At 45.5% G+C, this 19,316-nt stretch overlaps 1 protein-coding gene across 4 annotated transcripts in view; it reads right to left on the bottom strand.

Annotated features, from left to right (window-relative positions):
* OTUD5 (OTU deubiquitinase 5) overlaps positions 1-19,098 on the bottom strand; it is a 53,609-nt gene extending 34,511 nt beyond the window's left edge. For 3 of the 4 annotated variants that reach the window (XM_089484430.1, XM_089484447.1, XM_089484452.1), the window contains exons 1-2: positions 17,533-19,098; positions 4,332-4,425 (exon numbers count right to left, since the gene is read on the bottom strand). In XM_089484430.1, coding sequence (XP_089340556.1) covers positions 4,332-4,425; positions 17,533-18,165 — 727 coding nt within the window. In that variant the 5' untranslated portion in view covers positions 18,166-19,098. The remainder of the gene's footprint in view (positions 1-4,331; positions 4,426-17,532) is intronic. The other variant, XM_089484438.1, reaches the window with a different exon arrangement.
* Between the last annotated feature and the right edge of the window lie 218 nt (positions 19,099-19,316).

Raw genomic sequence — 19,316 nt, 5'->3', positions numbered from 1 at the left:
AGTCATTCCACATACAACATTTTGTTGCAGAATTCTTGTACAAAATTAGTCTGATATAACTCAGGTTCCCTGGAGCACAGGTGCTCTCAAGGGTTTATTCACAGAGTGACTGTAAATGATACAGGCTCACCTTTGCATGAGACGAAGGGGCCAATCACAGAGGTACTTACTATCCAATTGTGCCTTCCTATGCTGATCAATCATCATGTACCAATCAGCGGTTGCTTCTAACCATCTAACATTGTGGGTTTGATACTACTGCTGTAATATTTAAAGGACATCCCAAGAGATATATATTACTAATGCACAAGGTCTGACTGCCTTTATTTAAGGTCAGTTATGGAATTAGCATGCATGTAAAGACAGACTGGCATAGAAATAGGCATTTTTGGAGAGCGCTCTCCACTTCCCTTGCTATACAGACTTGCCATAAGTTCAGCTTGCTTAAAGCAGAAAGAGTTAGGGAGATATAAAGAATAAATGCATATGTACAATAAGTGTCAACAAATTTAAAACAGCTATTCATCTTCATCCAAAACCTATAGGATAAAATGGAAAATTTCAAACTGCCATCCAGCCAACATTAACAATAAAGGAATCATATTGATATGTCTTTGAAAGTTTCCCAAAGCTGTGGTTGCAGCCAGCATTTCAGTTCAAGGAGATGCAAGGGCCACACACAGTGCCTCTCTTTTAAAATGTGAATAAGCAGGAATTTAACCAGTGATATTGTTCAAACCTGGGGCTGTGATTACAAGCATCCAAACAAGCCATGATCACAAACCAGGTTTAAAACAGGAGTTGTGATTGGCTTGGAAAGCCCGACTTCTTGGGCTTAACTAATGTCATAAATGCTGGCATGCAATGGTTACAAATCCTTATTTGTTTACTGCTGGAGAAAAGAAGGAATTAGTTTTGTGCATATGTTATGTTCTATTAAGCCAGGATTCCTTTGGTTGAAAACAGTGAGTCAAAAAAGCAAATAAACTGAAGTTGATGGGGACCAAATGTTGACAGACAGTAACCATGTTCAAATTCCTGTCAGGAGAACAGCCTGCTACAATCTCAGTCCATGTTCACCATTTTATCAACTCTACAAGTACAACGTCTGATACCAGTCTTTTTAATAACTCCATTTGTCTGGTTCCCTGCTCCAGATTCAACAGTATGTGGTTAGAATGATCTCTACTGCATATATTGATACTGAAATGCTTAAGCCACAATAGTCAATGCAAATTTGACACATTTCTCCTTGCTATGTATGGAGCTCAAGAAACGCTCAACCTTTTCTAGGTACAAATGAGGTTTTACTTGGAAAAACCGATGACGAGTAACACAGTGGTCAGCAGTCTCACCACTGCTACCTAGCAGGAAACTTTTATCTTCAGTCTACTTCTCGTAAGAGCGACTAGGTCACTGTCCTTTCTAGTAAGTGAATCTGTGCTATGGGAAAGGAGTGATAATAACAACATTTATTTCTTACTCATATCTCTTAATGGATTGAGGTGGGGAACAACAACAGACCAACCAATACATGTCAGTTAAAACACAACTTCAGTTAAAACATATGTCAATTTAAAAAGACAAACAATATTTGTTTGTCATTTAATATATACTAAAACAATCTACATTTAAAATTCAGAATTTAAAACTTATAGGTTTAAAATCATCTGATAGGCCAGTAAGAAGAGATTAGTTTTCAATGCTGTTTTAAATTCAGACAGTGTATTCAGCTGTCAGATCTCTTCTGGCAGGTCATTCCACTGTCTAGGTGTGGCTGAAGAAAAAGTCATCTGGCTGACAGTTGCCAACTTTGTCCTGGCTGACTGAGTAAATACCCACCCGACGATCTGAGTGCATAGAGTGGATTATATGGAAGGAGACGATCCTGTAGGATACCTAGACCCAAACTATGTAGGGCTTTAAATGTAATAACCAACACTTTGTACCTTGCCTGGAAACTACCGCAAAGCAGTGTAGGGAGAGCCTGGGAGTTTAAAACCAAAGGCTTCTACAAGAATTAGAGGTGTGTTATGCATCAAACAAAAGGGATGTTTCAGGAAACATTTCAGAAATGTAGTCAGAGCATAATTTCAAGACCAGGGACTCCATTAGGTATTTTGAACTACAACTCCCATATATCCTTACCATGGGCCATGATTAATGGGACTAATGGGAGTTACAGGCCAAACTTTTTGGGAAACCAAAGTCGACTTATGCTTTTAAAAATGCTTCTGAGATTAAAATAGACTGGAACTGGCAAAACTGGCCTGCATGCTTCCTAGGGGGTGCAGGGGTCATTTTTACTGAATTATAAATGAAAATATCTCAGAGACTCCAAAACAGCCCAGGGGGTGAGATGCAGCCCAAGGACCACACTTTGCCTATTCTGGGTTTATGGGAGTCATCATTGCCACTAAAATCACAGATGGTTTCATGGGTTTAGATCATCTTCTACTAGGTAGACATACAAGTCTATGATCACATTTATAATCCTAAACTGGCGGAGATAGCCTTTTGACAGTTATTCATGCTCTGGATAACTTAGAATACAACACTATACATGGAGCTATCTTTGAAAATGGTCCAGAAACTTCAGCTAGTACAAAAAAGGAAGGCTGGCCTGTTAATGAAGATGAGCAATCACAATATGTCAAGGGAGTGAAAAAAAACAAACAGGCAAAAGTGCTTTCTTTTCACTGGCAAGCAAAAACATTTTTATATAAGCAAGCTTTTAATGGTTAATCAGGGGATGTTCTTAATATGGATGTATGTTTTACCTGTTTTTAACTTTTGTATGATTTTAATCAGTTTGATAGTGTTTCAGTGTGGTGATTTTAAATTGGCTTTAAAACAGCTTCACTGGCTACCAGTTCATTTCCAGGCAAAATTCAAAGTGTTAGTCATGACCTATAAAGCCCTATACCAGTGATGGTGAACCTTTTAGAGGCTGAGTGCCCAAACTGCAACCCAAAACCCACTTATTTATTGCAAAGTGCCATGTCCCTCTGGCTTTCAAGTAACAAACTCTGTGCTGGGGTGACGGCACATGTGCCCACAGAGAGGACTCTGAGTGCCACCTCTGGCACGCGTGCCATAGGTTTGCCATCACTGCCCTATACGGCTTAAGTTCAGATTTTTGAGAGACAGTATTCTCCCTATATGAACATGCAAGAGCCTTAGGATCTTCAGGGGAAGGCTTTCTCTCAGTCCCACCACCATTGCAGGCTTGCTTGGTGAAGACAAAAGAGAGAGTCTTCTCAGTGGCTGCTCCCACCCTCTGGAATGCCCTCCCACAGGAGGTTAGGCTGGCACCCTCCCTGATTTCCTTTCATTAGCAAGCAAGAACTGTTTTATTCAGGAAGGCTTTTAATACATAATAATGGGATGTCTTTTATATGGGGTGTGTGTTGTAGTTATAATTAGTATTTTTTTATGTATGTAATGTACTATTTTCATTTGATGATTTTAATTGTTTCTAAAACTTTTATTGTAAAGTTTTAAAAAATGTTTTTATTTGTGAGTCGCCTTGGGTTCCTTTCTGGGAGAAAGGAAGCATAAAATGGAATAATCACTGTTATGGAAAGAAGCTGTTCAGACAGCAAGTGGGAAGGAAGAGGAGGGAAAGTGACAAAAAGGGGAAGCCACCAAGATCTACAAACAGCAGCACCCCCAGGAAGAGGAGGATTGCTTCTAACATGCCGATCGCCAGGCCCCATTTTCACTTGCCTACCAGACAATTGGATTCTTGTACTCTTGCTGTAAGCATTCAAAGAACAGTTGTCAAGGACTACATACAGGTTATTGAGTGTGCAAAGGGATCTTGTGGAACCTTTAAGGCTAAATGGAAGAAAGAAGTTGGTGGAAAGAGCTTTTGTAGTCTTGAATCTCCTTCCTCAGATGCATGGGATGGAGTGGAAAATCCAGGAACAGACCTATATAGCAGTCTCTGTGTGGGAACGTACATAGGAATGCAAAAACTTTGTGGGTGTGGAGATAATGTGACAAATTCAGTTTTATCGGTGATTGTTGGAAGGATGTTGCCTAAAGTCAAGGGAATGGATAACCATATAAATATGCATTGGGATGTAGTGTGGGAACCAAAAAGAAGACATGATAAATTGGCTAAGACAGCCATTGGGTTAATAAACAAAATCTATAATAATGAGATCTAGGATCATGCATAAATAGTTCATCCAATATTTTGCGCCTATTTGATCTTAAAATTTGCAGGACTTCAAGGAGAACAAGAGGACAGAAATTTCTTTCAATTCTAGTGCCACCTGCTGTCCAACCTCTAAAAGGACAATCTGCCAGAAGGCAGGACTTACCCACAGCCCGGAACAAGCAGGCCCCATCTTCCTTCATCTGTTTTATGATGAACCCTTTCTTCTCTCTCAGCGCCTTCTCGAACCTGTGTTCCTGCTGGTGACAGGAGGGGCAGATGTCAGCAAGTTAGACAGCATCCCCAACCCGCAAACTAGGGAGGAGAATATATCTTATTTTCTCTCTAGCCACACAGGGAACCATTCCCCAACAAGGGGAACCCTCTTGAAAATCCACACTAGAGAAGAAAGGTATTCCACGCATGGCTCCATTGCTCTCTAGAGGGTGAACCATGATAAATGTGACATTTATCACAGCTTCTGGGCTTATCAGTGGAGAACAGAGTGCAGGTTAAGTCCTGACAGTGATCCAACTGTGACAAGATTTAGTAGGGAATGACAACATTAGTGCTTCATTCCTATGCTCATAGATCAACTCATAGGAAGAAGCTCTTCTGTGACTGTAACTGCAGTATCTCTAACTCCAGAAAATGCTGCAGACATCTGAACAAAAACAAACTGACCAACAGAGGAAGACGTGTAGCACAAAACATGTCTCCATCCCTCATGATTAGAAATACACATGTGGTATTACACCCATAACTTCCTCCAATCTGCAATGCTTTTAAAAAAAACAATGTTTCCCTGTCAGGATATGTATATATTTCTTCCATATCCTCCTAGCCAGTCAGCCTGTAAAACTATTATTTGTGTAATTTTGCCACTTCAAACCTGAGGACTAGGTGCTTGCTTTTTCAAACAAAATGAAATCATAATCATATTGCAAATTTTGCTCAAATTGCATAAGGCTAGCAACATTGGATGACTGGCAGTCTTATCTGCTTTCTTTGACATTAAACCCAATCAGATTGCACAACATCATGGTTTAATCACCCATGAAATCTAGTCTACATTACGTAACTACAACATCCTGCTTCAAGAACATTGAGTAGAAAGAGATAAACATGAGCCCCTATCATTCAATGGTCAGAAGATCTTACTGCTTTAAAACATGTGTATTTTTGGACATATGGTTATGCATGTCTAGCACATGTTGATATCTTATGCACTCCCTTTTTAAAAGGCCCTTCTTTGTATCTATATTCAAAAAATCAGCTTAAAAAAAGAACACTGGGTAGAAACTTCTCCATTTCAATAGGTGTGCCCAGAGGTAGAGATCCCAGTTGAATTATACTGGATTCCTTTCATCATTTGGCAAAACTTCAGAAGAAAACCTTGCCCTACTGTTTAAGTCTGAAGTGTCTGTGTGCCATCTTCTGGGCAACAAAGGGAACACACTCTTTTACAGGTTATCATAGTTTTCTCATGTATGCAGATTGCCTCAATAGTTCTCACCTTTCACTGTCCTCATATTACAATCCCTCCACTGAACTGAACTCGGGTCAAGAGAATATGAATGAATGTGCAGAGGCAAAGGAGTTCATACTCAAGGGCATGGAAAAGAACTGTTCTGCTTCCATCCCTTATTCTACCAACAATTATGTAGAGTAAGAAAGGAGGACATACAGTCTCTCAGCTGTTGGACTGCAACTCTTATTATTCTTGACCATTGGCTAAACAGGGTTATGGTCTGACACCATCAGGAGGACCACATTCCAGATATTTCCAATTTGTGACTCCATACTATTGGTTGTTCCAGGTACAACTGATGGGAGGTCCCATGATTTTTCCATCCCTGCGGTACAACAAAATCTTGGGCATTAGGATCACCTGACAATCTCTCAAAAATAAAGAGAAGGGGGACAGGAAGAGACATCTAGACCAGCACAACACTTTCCCCAGGACCTTCAAAGATAGGTTTGCTGCTAGGATAACCAAGATAATGTAAAGTGGGCCATTAATAAATCATGCCTAAGTTACAAACGGTATATTGTGGCTGAGAACTGTGCCTTCTTCAAGGCTGCTTAGTGGCTTCATAGCTGAGACTAGATCTAAACAGGCCACTTAAAAAGTCACAACTCAGTATGTTAACTGCTACAATAGCAACGGTGGTCACACATACACACCAACCTATAGAAGGCAGACTACAACTGAACACATGTTCTACAGAAACAGGCAGGAAGGCCTAGAGTATTCCTGAACCAGCTATACATCCTTTCTATTGTTGATGCGGCTCTTTTCCCTCTGGCTCAGTTTTCAGCATGATACTCATGTCATATGTTGCTGTTCAGTGAAATGGGCAGCACATGCAGAACAAGCTCAATGCTCTGACAAATTGGTGTGAGCCATTTCACAACAGCTGTGTTGGCCTTACAGAGGGATGTGGCTAGTCATATGGTTCCAGAGGGTGAAGTGGAACAAGATACTGAAAGATGCAGGTCAACAGGTTGCTGAATATGTGTTGCTACCCCTCTCCCCACACTCAACATACCCTCTCCAATGTTAAGTTTTGAAATCTCAGCCACCAGAGCTGAACTGTACATTTTTAAAAGAAAAACGTGTCTAACTACAGGAAGCAGACTTTTTTTTTACAATAAAAACTACATATTCTAAAAATTATGTTAGAAACATATTTTGCTCTCTTCCCTGCCATCTAAGACATGCCTAGACATTGTAAAACCTTTGCAGAAGAAGACAACCATTAACACATATTTGTTGTTGTGTGCCTTCATGTCATTTTCAACTTATGGCAACCCTATCATGGGATTTTCTTGGCAAGTTTCTTTAGACAGGGTTTTCCATTGCCACCCTCTGAGGCTGAGAATGTGACTTGCCCAAGGTCACCCAGTGGGTTTCATGGCCAAGATGGGAATCAAACCCTGGTCTTGAGTTGTAGTCCAACACCCAAACCACGTCAGCACACCATGAGGGAGGGGAGCTAACGTATGTATATATCTTCATTCTGCAGTTCTGTGACTTCATTCAGAAGATTGTGTGCCCTGGAGACTTGGAAAGCATTCTGCTGCAAAGATGAAGCAGCATCTTGCACTAGGTATTGTACTGAAGTAACAAGCCTCTGGTCCTCAGGGTTTACAGTCTACACCAGTGGTTCCCAAACTTTGGTCCTCTAGGTGTTTTGGACTTCAGCTCCTAGAAGCCTTAGCCAGCTTAGGCAACAATCAAGAATTCTGGAAGTTCTAGTCCAAAACATTTGGAGGACCAACGTTTGGGAACTACTGGTCTACACCAAATGCACAAGGCAGAAACACTAGGGCCCTGATATTCTCCCTGGTGGTCTAAAACCTGCTTAGGAAGTCTGGCAACATACAGATATGCAGAAGAAATGGTGATGACTCAGTTTTATAAAGAAAATGCAATATCTCAAGATGTGAGAAGTAGCCCAGCCTCGTAAATAAATGCAGAAAAGTTACTAGCCTGCTACAGACTGGAAGAAAACAAAGAGCTTCCATTCCTTCTGCAGAGGTCCACTGCATTTCTATACTGAGAACAGAGGAAGACAGGAGGGCTTTATCCCTTGTCTGCTAACCTATTCACTCATCTGCATGGAATTCCTTCTTGCCTACAGCTGCCAGGTTAGAACTGAAAGGCAGGGCTCCAATAGTCTGTGACACACAAGAAGAGACATAAACCCAAAGACCTGAAAATGTACATATGTAGGCAGAAAGAGTCCACAGCCTGTGCAAGTGAGTGGCTACTGACTTCTTCCTTTGTGAAGATGGGAGGCCATATTCAGACTTCTTCCCCCGGCTTTCCCAACAGCACCTGTATGCTCTCTTTCACATACAATGCTCTTTTCCTCCCCAGTTCATTCATAACCACAGCAAGACCCCACTAGCTTACCAAATCCTTCCAGACTTTTTAAGATGTAGTGTTCCTCTCCATATTATTTATGGCCCTTAGTGAAATATGAGCAGCATACACAACCCTGATCTTTAAAATGGAGGCAGAAAAAATTCTTCCATGTTTGCTGTAAAACCTTTCCTGGGGCAGAACAGCCTCCCCCTTCTGGCCTTTCTTCCATCAACTCACATTCAATACTGTACCTTACCTGCTTTGTGTTCACCCACTAATCTTGGCTGCAGTGTCATTAGCAAAGAGGTGCAGTAGCTCATTTTTTGTGTTGGCACTATTTAAGGACAGATGCCTATAAGTTTTTAAACTCCTGATTTCTGACCCTCTTTTACAGATGATTCACTCTGATTACTATCTTTTGGGTCAGTGTGTTAATCACTCGCTTCCTTTGATGAGTAATAGCACTAATAAGCCAGGCCAGCAGTCTCATCAATGTCTGAATTTATGTTGGTCCAGTTATAGAGCCCAGGTATGGATCTGCTACATGTTTAAGGAAATATGGCTGCCGTCCACTTCCTGGGGTACACTATCAGGACTCAGTAAATGCTTGCTTCAGTAACAGATTCTCAGAGAGAACAAGGCCTGATATCTTACTGGATCATCTTTAGGATGAAAAGAAAAAGAGGAAGGGTTACTTCATACACTACTTATTCCCTGCACTGGAAACACCTTAACGTAGAGGCAAACTGTCTATATGGATGCCTCTACTGTGGCAGGTAGACACCAAATTAGCAAAGCAAATAGATGAGACATGCACTGGTCTGTTTATCACTTTTTTGTAGCATCAAGCAGGCAGGTGCAATTTAAGTGGGAAGGTGGTAGCACCCTCCCTAATCACAAATGTGTTCCTCACCAAAAAGCTACATGTAAGGAAGAAGGAGTAAAATTTAAATGGGAAGGAAAATGGGTGGTGGGAGTTGTCCCTGCTTAAGTGGCAACCTTCCCCCTCACCCACAGTTGCCCACTACCCTGCTGACTGATGCAGGAAGAAGCTAAGAAGCATACTACAGTGGAGCCTCCGCATACGCGGTCTTTTTATAGGCGGCTTTGAGCATAGGCGCTCAAAGCTGCCGGCGTGCGCGGGACGGAAGGGGCGGCGCGTCCCATTCAATTGAATGGGCGCGCGCACCCGTTGCGCCTCGCGTGCCGCCGTGCCGCCGCACCACCGTGCACGAGCCCCATTGTTTACAATGGGGCTCGAGCATAGGCGGAAATCGCCATACGCGGTGGGATCCGGAACGGATCCCCCGCGTATGGCGAGGTCCCACTGTACTTCCTGTTCCCAGTGCTGAACAACTGGGCAGTGCAGGTGAGGGGAAAGGGGACCACAGCATACAGGGAAGCAAGGTCTGAATATTGATTTTTGTACTTACTGAAATGGGATTGGGTAGGGAGAACATGTGGTCTGTGTGGGTGAAGAGAGGGTGTGTACAACAGGAGAGACAGAAAGCACAGTGTTGAGGACATCAGGTCTGGTCATGCTTTTAAATTTTTTTTTAATTTATTAATATTTAAAAGGGATCTCAGTTACATACAATAATGTTCCTGTATGACAAAAGCAGGAAAATAAAAACACAAACGGAGGAAAAACAACCACATTAGTAATATGTTTCTATAAAAGCTGACAAATTGTCCAAATAGAAGTCCATTTGTAAATACAGTTGTCCCTCCGTTTGCGTGGACTTTGAATCAGCGTCCCTCGCTTACTCGCGAGGGGCAAACGGAGGGACTTAAAATAGGGTGTGCCGCTATTCAAACCAATAGGGCTTGAAAATCCATAGAGAGCTGACTATCCATCATTCTTTCAAATGTTACATGTGTTGCTAGACCTTTTATCCACTGGATCACATGTGGAGAAAAATTATCTTCCCAGTAATGAAGTGTTAATCTTTTAGCAGTCAAAAGAGTGCAAAAAGGCCTCTTCTGATGACTATTTGTTAATTTCCAACAAACAGGTAAATAATTCAAAAGAAGACGCATGTCCCTGAATATCAACAATTTTCCTAAGCCAAATTTGTGTAATTACTTCCTCACCAAATATAATTACTAATGGACAACTCCAAATGTATTAAGAAACCAGTATTAGCCTGGTGAGGCTTAACAATAATGACAACTCCGGTGTGCAGCCCCCCCCCCCCCCCCCACCGACCAACTGGTTCTTAGGAGTGGGAAAAAGACCCATTTTCTACCATTGTAGGGGGTCCATAAAATACACTGTTACAAGCATATATTTCATATTGTAAAATTAAACATAAGCACTTGATGGCAAAAAATAGGCAAAACAAAACATTTTTTCCTACCCTTAATAGAACGGGGCTGAAAGAAGCAGCAAGTTCTCATCTGTTCTGAGTCAAATGATCTCATAGCCCACTGTGGGCTGGGTCACAGTACTGCTACTGATCCAAGTGAACACTTCAGTGCCAGTTGTATGTCAAACACTTTACAAACGAGGTGCAATCTCTGCTTAAGTGGCTCCCAATTTAACTTGCAACTACTCTGTTAGGCTGGTATGATCTTGACTAGAAACAATCCAAAACATCTCCTGAGCAACTGTGTACAAAGAACAGCCTATATATCTGTTCCATATAGTTTAACAGGCTGGTGTGGATGCACACCCTGATTGTTGGCCACAGTATACACACAGGCTAAGACAAAGGAAACACTACACATCTTTAGGCATGTCCTCCTCTTTGGGCCAGGCAAAAGATGTCCCAGTAGAGCCCTCCCTAAGTGCTGGACTTGAATTCCTATCATGCTTATCAATTGCAACCACCTGGAGGACAAAGCATCAAAAAAAGCTGGGCTAGATGTTTAGGACTCCCAGAATGAGGGGGGAGGAGAGTATATCATGGCAGGTGAGAATGGAAAGCTTTCTACAGAGTGTTTACTGGTCTTAAGATAGATCACAAATGAATTCGATAGAGGTCGGCAAATACCTAAAGCACTTGAGCATTTCTAAGTAAATAATCAGCATATAAATAAATGGGTATATGTTGTTACAAGGGCTACCAAAAAGTGCTCTTGGGCTAGTAACTGCTGGGAATCTCTTTGCCAAAGCTGGTTGTGCAGCCAAGGGGGAATGTTCATGGCCAGGCAGCTTCCACTTAAGCAATTCTGAGATTCAGCATTGTCCTCAAGGTAACCCTGTTTGGTGGTTTGAAAAAGAGGTCAGAATGTCCCCAGCCACATGGGAAAACTTAGGGCTGTTACGGACAGGCCAAAATAAAGCTGCTTCAGTCACTTTGGAGGTATGCTGTTTAAATTATACATGCGTCCTAAGAGTACGGAAGTCACACCAAAGCCACACTCTAGTCCTTAGGACTGAAGCATGGCTTTGGTGCGGCTTCCAGACTCTTTGGATGTATGCATCATTTAAACAGCATACTTCCAAAGTGACCAAAGCAGCTTTATTTTGGCCTGTCTGTATGGGGCCTTAGTTCTACATACTGTCTTACTTTAAGTAGCAACACTAAGGAATCCTGTAGCTCGGCCACCTTTCCCATACAAAACACACACACACACACACACACACACACACACACACACACACACTCCATGTTTTAAGGCTCTGTGCTAGTCTCCTCCAAGGCCACCAGTTTTCATTGTCCCATCACAACACTCTGTTTACTAAAGATTTATTTGTAACAACATGTAGGCCAAGGGTTGGCAACATATGGTCCACATAAAGCTCTAGTCTATTTCTGCACCTCTTGGGGTGCAATCATTTGAAAGGAAGCCACAAGAAACAGCAATTGTACTGAAAAGCAAAGCATGGGACCTTGGCTTTGGTATGTGATTGGAAGCTTTTCTTCCCCCATCCAAAAACCAACAAACAAAAAGCTTCTGGTCACTTCTGGTTTTGAAAAAGCAGAAGCTCCACCATTTTTGGAAGAGCAGCAGCCTACAGCAGCTACTGGCCCCAAGGCAATTACCCACCTCAGCTTAGGCACTATCTCCAAAGCCTGAGAACACACCTAGCCATGTGCAGTGGTTCTTGGAATGGCCTACAGAAGCCATTACAGTCAAAGCGTTTTCCAGAGTAACTTGCCAATTTGCTTGAATAGGCAGTAGTGACCTACATGTGTGAAACTGCTATCACAGAATGCACACAGATGGGGATCTATCCTGTACTCTGATTTTGATAGCCAGGGGATAACTATGTATGGCTCTGTCCAGATGCTTCCCCCTCTCTCTCACACACACACACACTCAATTGGCCATGTGCAGGATAAGGAATCATGTCAACAATCACCACGTGGGTGGGGAAGATGGTGCCAAGCTGGCCCAGCTAATATGTTAATTGAATTATGCCATTGTTTTGAGTACGTGTTGAGTGAACACTTATAATACCTTCCCTTCTGACATACCCCATGTGATTATAAGCACTTTATTCACCTCAAACATGTGTGTAGGGAAACATAAACACTTCAAAACAAATATTTAAAGGTTTCTCCCTCAGAATACAAAGCTCTGCAGCTCTCCTAAACCATCTGCTTTGTTGCCCAACCATTTAAGCCACTTTCCACCCATCGCCAGTAATAAAGCCAAATCCACAGAGTTGCAATTTAAAACGGCTGCCTTACCCTTTTCTCTCTACAGCAGTGGAAACTGGTTTTTTTGATGGTTCCGCATCTGGCAGGACCTTAAGTTAAATTCCAAATACATCAGGAATTCTGGTTCAACTATGCAACATCTGGATTTCACATCACTTCCAAAAGAAGCCTGAGAGGGTGGCAAGAGCTGTTCCAGCTCTGACAACCCTTCATCATCACACTAATAGCAGAATGAGACAAACCTCTATTACCAGTCTGGGCTAGGGAAGATAAATGTTTGGAAGACTTTACCCTAAATCTATTCTACTTTACTGAATAAGCAACCTGGAATACGTCCTCAAATCCTCTACAATGCAGAGAATTTCTGTGGCAGGCTTGTAGATCTGGCAAATGTTTCCCAAAGGCAGAATATTTGAGTGTTTGTGCTGTGGAAACATTTTGATTGTACTGATCTCAAACTAGCTTCCAGATGCATGTTAGCCTGGTGGCAATAAAAGAGGATCTCGTGTTCAGTTGCTCTCTGATTCATCAGCGATATTTCCATCCCCTCTCTTACTCCTTGCAAGTTGGGTACCATAACTCTTGACACAGCATTAGTTTAACCTAAAGAAAACCCTTTTACAATACTGTATGGCATTTCTGCTAAGGAGGCCTCAAGCAGTTGAATGGGATACTGCTACCCAGAAGCAAAACAGAAAGTATATCCATCAACAAACAAGAATGCTATAGAAAAATGATGCACCTGAAGTATATCAAACAGTAAACCCTAAAGAGAAATTATCTAATAAGATGAAAATGAAGAATGAATGGGGGCAGGGGGAGGAATCTAGCACCACCTTTAACACTAACTGGTTTATTTTAGCATGGATGTCATTTCACTCCTCTAAAAGTATTGTAAATAGAGATTACTTATGTACCTTCTACATGGAATAATCATGTATTTACCTCTGCATTGAGGAGGCCCCTCTACTTTACTGATCCTGCATAAGATCCTAGATTCAGCCCTCAGCATTTCCAAATAATGAGTTGTGGGAAACAAAACAAGGAGCAAAGGGTTTTGCTTAATATCCATGAGAACAGCTGCCAGTCAGAAGAACGAATTCTAGGTTGGACAATCTCAAACACTCACAAACACTGATGGACAGGCAATCTAGTGGCGGCACATGTTTTGGACTGCTATGCAAGCCCAGCCTAAACAGGCAAACATCATGAGTTATGGGAGTTGTAGTCCAAACCAAGGGCTCCACAATGTCTACATCATGTAAGAGATACAGTGCTACCTCGGGTTACGAATTTAATTCGTTCCGCGGCGCCGTTCGTAACCCGATACATTTCGCAACCCGAAAAGGTGCTGGAAAGCCGCTGGAAAGCCGCTAGCCGCGCTTCCGATTTGAATTTCGCGCCGAAACGCGCCGAAATTAATTTCGTAACCCGAAAAATCTTTCGTTACCCGGAACAGTTTTTTTAAATCTAACTTTTTCGTACCCCGGAAATTTCGTAACGCGGTCAATTCGTATCCCGGGGTACCACTGTACTCTTCTTCTACCACACAGTTGCTCTCAAATTAACAAAATGCAGAACCTGACCCCACATGGCAACTGTCACATTTAATTACTATTTACAAATCAAGAAGATAACAATCAGCAAGCATGGAAAGTCTCCAAATCCCAAGAAATCACAATGTCATTACTTGTGTGGCCATTTTCTTGTTTTCTGAAAGGATCCCTAAGTATACCTACGTTATTTTTTCCATCTTCCTTCCATTTAGCAGTCTTCTTCCCCACCTTATAAAGGTCTGTCTTCTCCTCAAGCAAAGCACATCCCCAGTCCCTCCGGAACAGAATAATGCCATTTTTAAGACAGTTTGTCACAGAAAGGAAATGTGATTTACACAGACAAACTGCCTACTTTCCATTCAAAATTGGTCCTCAGGGGCTCACATGCAGAAACCTGAGTGGTTGCTCTTTTCTCTCCCTGAAAGATGGCACATCAGAGTGGAGAGTCTTTTGCTTCTCCTGGTGATCTGCACTACAACTCCCAAAGTCTCTTTCCATGGACCTACAGCCCATTAACCACACTGACTAGAGTTTCTGGGAGCTGAAAGCCAAAAATATCCAGAGGGCCAAATGTTCCTTATGAACTTCAGTGGAGAATCATTCCTTCCTTTCTTTTGTTACACTGTATGCCAAATATTATGGGATTTCTACCCACTCACCCACATTGCTTTGAATGTAAATGCTTCCCTTTGCCCATCCCTCAACAGACAGGTGTCCAATCTCTTTCTGGTCCTAAAAAACAACGTCATGTTCTATGAGGGATGATGTATTTTCTTCAGCTTTAGGTTATCCAAGACTTCCTTCATCAGCCAAATAGGTCAGAAAGAATCCTGTCTTTTACACCCACTTCCTGCATTGTTTCCCCCTAGTTTTCACTATGACACTTTCTTGTAATACCTGCCTCGCTCCTAGTTTTTACTGGACTGAAACAAAATCTCCTTGAAATGGACACAACAGGGATCCCTCTTTTGGCTACACAGCCCTTCCTTTTACTGAAAAAAGCTGTGTCTGCACTACAGAAATAATCCAGGTTGGCACTACTTTAACTGCCCTGGCTCAGTGCTATGGAATTTTGGGAACTGTAGTTTTGTGAGACATTTAGCCTTCTCCATCAGAGAGCTCTGACGCCACAACAATGAGCCATGGCAGTTAAAGTGGTGTCACACTGGATTATTTCTGCAGGGTGGGTTCACCCTAAGTGGGAAAAATGCCTACAGGTGAGTTTAATTTCCCTATTATGTATAGGCCTGAGAACTACACAAGTTATTCTGACCAGTTGTCTGCCACCACAATGAGCCTGATCGAGTTCTCCTTTTACAAGGGTACCTAAAACTAAACAAAAATAATGAGAGTGCTTTGGCCACAGGAGATTCTTTTGCTGTCTTTTTTGAAAGGGTTTATATGTATTAGGTCCTCCAGCAAAACCAAATAGTCATTGTAAAGCTGGTCCACCTCTTTACAACAGAGAAATTCCTCAGGATTGTGCACCTATCCTGCTCCCTTGTACTTATTTCCAACAAACAAGCCAACTAAGTGAAGCTCTTGTGAGAGTCACTTTGGCCCAACAGAGGCATAAAATAGCCCCCTCTCTTGGGAGGCGCACACCATAGAGAGCATGTCGACATACATTATGGGGGCCACTCCTGGGAGGTCATCCTACACTGGGCTGAGTGGCATGTGGTTGCTGTGCCTTCAAGTCATTTCTTACTTCTGGTGACCCTAAGGCAACTCTTATCATGACAGCGTTTTCTTGGTAAGATTTGTTCAGAGGTGGTTTGCCACATGAGAAAGCAACAAAGTTGTTGTTGTTGTTGTGTGCCTGCAAGTCCTTTCCAACTTGGAGGAGCCAGCATGGTGTAGTGGTTTGAATGTTGGATGAGTCTGGAAACCAGGGTTTTATCCTCAGCTCAGCCATGGAAACCCATTGGATGGCCTTGGATAGATCTCACTCTCTCAGCTTCATGGGAAGGAATTCATGCCTCCTGTGAACAAACCTTGCCAAGAAAACCTGCTGTAAGTCGGAAACAACTTGAAGGCACACAACAGCAAAGGTGGACCTATCAGGGGGTTCTGTTGGCAAAGTTTGTTCAAGAAGGGTCTTGCCATGTGAGAAAGCAACTCACAAGAGTCACCAGGAGGTGACTCCTCGGCAATTCTTACTGAGCTGACACTATGTGGCATAAACCAAGGTTGCCGCTCAAGGCTATATCTGCATTACAGAATGAATCCAGTTTGAGACCGCTTTACCTGCCATGGCTTTGTGCTATGGAATTCTAGGAACTTTACTCTTGTGAGACGTTGAGCCTTCTCTGTCGGAGAGCTCTGGTGCCATAACTAAACTACAAATACAAATGTGAAATTGAAGGCTTTCATGGCTGGCATCTATATTTTCTGTGGGGTTTTTTGGGCCATGTTCTGTAGGAGCTTATTCCTGATGTTTCCCCTGCATCTGCGGCTGGCATTTTCAGAGGGCAGTGGCATGGAAATGTGTGGAGAGTATATATACTTGTGTGACCCTTGGAAATTAGGAGGCAGTGATTTACATGTTGATTTGTGTGTTGGTTTGCTGTGGAATGGCAAGGCCTGACTCAGGGCGAGGGAACAAATGACAGTACTTGCCCATACAGAAACCATACTTGCCCATAGAGAATCATTGGAAAACACTGCGCATAGCAATTATTCTCCAGTGATTTCCTACTATGGGCAAGCATGGTTTCTCTATGGGCAAATATTCCCCAATGATTCTCTTTTTGTTAACTGCCCTTGAGTTGATCTCTACCCATGGTGACCTATGGGTGAGCCATCTCCAGGACCCTCTGTCCTGCAGCCCCATAAAACCCATGGTGACCTCCTTAATAAGACTCCCTCCACCTGGCTTGTGGCCTCCCTCTCTTCCTCCACCTTCCCCAGCATTACTCTCTTTCCCAAGGAGTCCTCCCTTCTCAGGATGTGTCTGAAGTAGGACAGCCTCAGTTTGTTCATCTTGGCTCCTTGCTGGGATGTTTCCGGCTTGACCTGCTCCAGGAGCCATGTGTTTGTCCTTTTGGCTGATGCCCATGGGAGCCTCAGCACTCTTCTCCAGCACCACATAACCTCCAATGGAGGGCTTCTCTTCCTTTCTTCTTTTGAACTGTCCAGTCGTCATAGCCATACTCCCCAATGTTTCCCTATGGGCAAGTGTTCCCTTATGTTTCCCTATGGGCAAGCACTGTCCTTTCTTTTAGTCCTTCTTCCCCTACTTAATACCAGGATTGCCTAAGGCGGGGGTCTGAGCAGTTAAGGCGGTGCCAAAGCGGGCCCTTCTCCCCACGGCGCCGGAGGTACCTGCTCCACCGTGGCCGGGTCCATGCTCTCGATGCGGGCGGCCGCCGTCTCGTACTCGTCCTCGCTGTTGTAGCCGGCGCCGGCCTCGTCCTGCTCGGGGCTGTTGCCCCCTCCTGCGCCTCCGCTCCCGCCGCCACCGCCTCCTCCTCCTCCGCCCCCGGGCCCCGCCACCGCCGGACCCCCGCCGGGCCCCCCGCGCCGACGCCGCTTGCTGTGTCCAGGCCCGGAGCAGCACCCTCCTCCGCCGCCGCCTCCGCCGCCCCTTGCCTCGGCCACGCTGGGGTCCAGCAGGCCCAGCCCGGGCCCGTCCCCGCCGGCTCCCACGCCGGGGCTGGGCGGCGGAGGGGACCCGGCGGGGGGCAGCCCCCATCGGGGCGGCGGGGGAGGCGGCGAGGCCCGGGGCCGGGCTCCTCCTCGGCCCGAGTGGGGGTCTCCCGGGCCGCCCCCTCCGCCCACGCCGCCGGGGCCCCGCGGGTGCGAGTCCGGGCCGGAGCAGCCCCGCGGGTGAGGGTCAGCGCCCCCGACGCCGCCGGGACCCCCGGGGCCTCCAGGGCCGCCCCCTCGGGAGCCCGGAGGGTCCCGGTCCCCGTCCCCCGAGGCCGGGCAGGCCTTCTTCTTGGGAAGGATCGTCATGGCAGCGGGGCCGCCGAGGGGGCGAGGAGGGTGACCCGGATGAGGAGGGCAAGGAGGCTCAGGACCCGGATGGAGGGCGAAGGGGAGCGGGACCCAGAGGAGGAGGAGGAGGAAGCCGAGGGGAGAAGGACCCGGATGAGGAGGGTAAGCGGAGAAGGACCCGGATGGAGGGGCCAAGGATGCAAAGAAGGAGGCCGACGGGACAAGGGCCCGGATGGAGGGTAAGGCTCAGGGCCCAAGGGTGGCCCGGATGGAGCAGCTGAGGGGACAGGGAGCCAAAGGGGAAAGGACCAGGCCCCCAGCGAAGGAGGCGAATGGACCAGGGCCCGGAGGGAGAGGCTAAGGATGCAACTGAGGAGAGCGAGGGGCTAAGGGCCCGGATGGAGGGCTGGCAGTGGGCCCAAGGGACCCTTTGTTGGGGAAGTCCCCGGATGGAAGGGCTAATACTGGTCGGGAGTAGAGGGCTGGGGGAGGAGGAGGGGGAGAGGCCGCCGCCGCCGCCGCCGCCGCCGCCACCTCCCTCCGCCCCCCGGCGCCGGCCAAGGAGCGAGCGGGTCCCCGGATGAGGAGGGCTCCGGGGGAAGCCCGGGAGGGGCCCGGATGTGAGGGCTCGGGGGGGGGGTAGCTGAGGAGGGACGGGGACCACTTCTTTGGGGGGAGGGAGGGGAAATGCCCGGATGAGGGGAGCAGTCACAGCGGCATCGCTCTCCTCTCAGGGCAGGCGGTCAAGGAGCGCGGAACTAGTCTGCCACCCCCGGAGGCGCCCAAGAGGGACGCGGCTCCCCTAAACTCTCCTCCCTTTCCTTGTGGGGCCTTGCGCGGTCTCCTGGAAGCAGCAGCAGCGGAGGCGGCGGAGGCGTTGTTGCGTGTTCTCCCACCGCCCGGCCTACTGTCAACATCAACACAGCCGGCCTCTGACCCCGGCGAACTCCACTTCCGTTTCCACGCCCCCTTCCTTACCAACAAGGGGGGCGGGGCCTTGCTCTAGCCGTAGCGAAGGCGTGGCACATGACTTCGCGCTCAGTGGCCGGCAGTGACGGAAGTCCCTCGCTGATTGGGCAGCGGAGCTGTCAATCAGACCGCCGCCACCCCGCCCCGTTCTTCCTCCGTGCCATTGAAGGGAAGAGGCCCGTTTTCATTCCGATAGCGCC

This window comes from Sceloporus occidentalis, unplaced genomic scaffold (assembly GCF_023333645.1).
Source record: "Sceloporus occidentalis isolate IW3139 unplaced genomic scaffold, rSceOcc1.0.p SCAF_1, whole genome shotgun sequence".
Lineage (NCBI taxonomy): Eukaryota > Metazoa > Chordata > Lepidosauria > Squamata > Phrynosomatidae > Sceloporus > Sceloporus occidentalis.
This window is presented reverse-complemented; position numbering and strand designations above follow the sequence as displayed.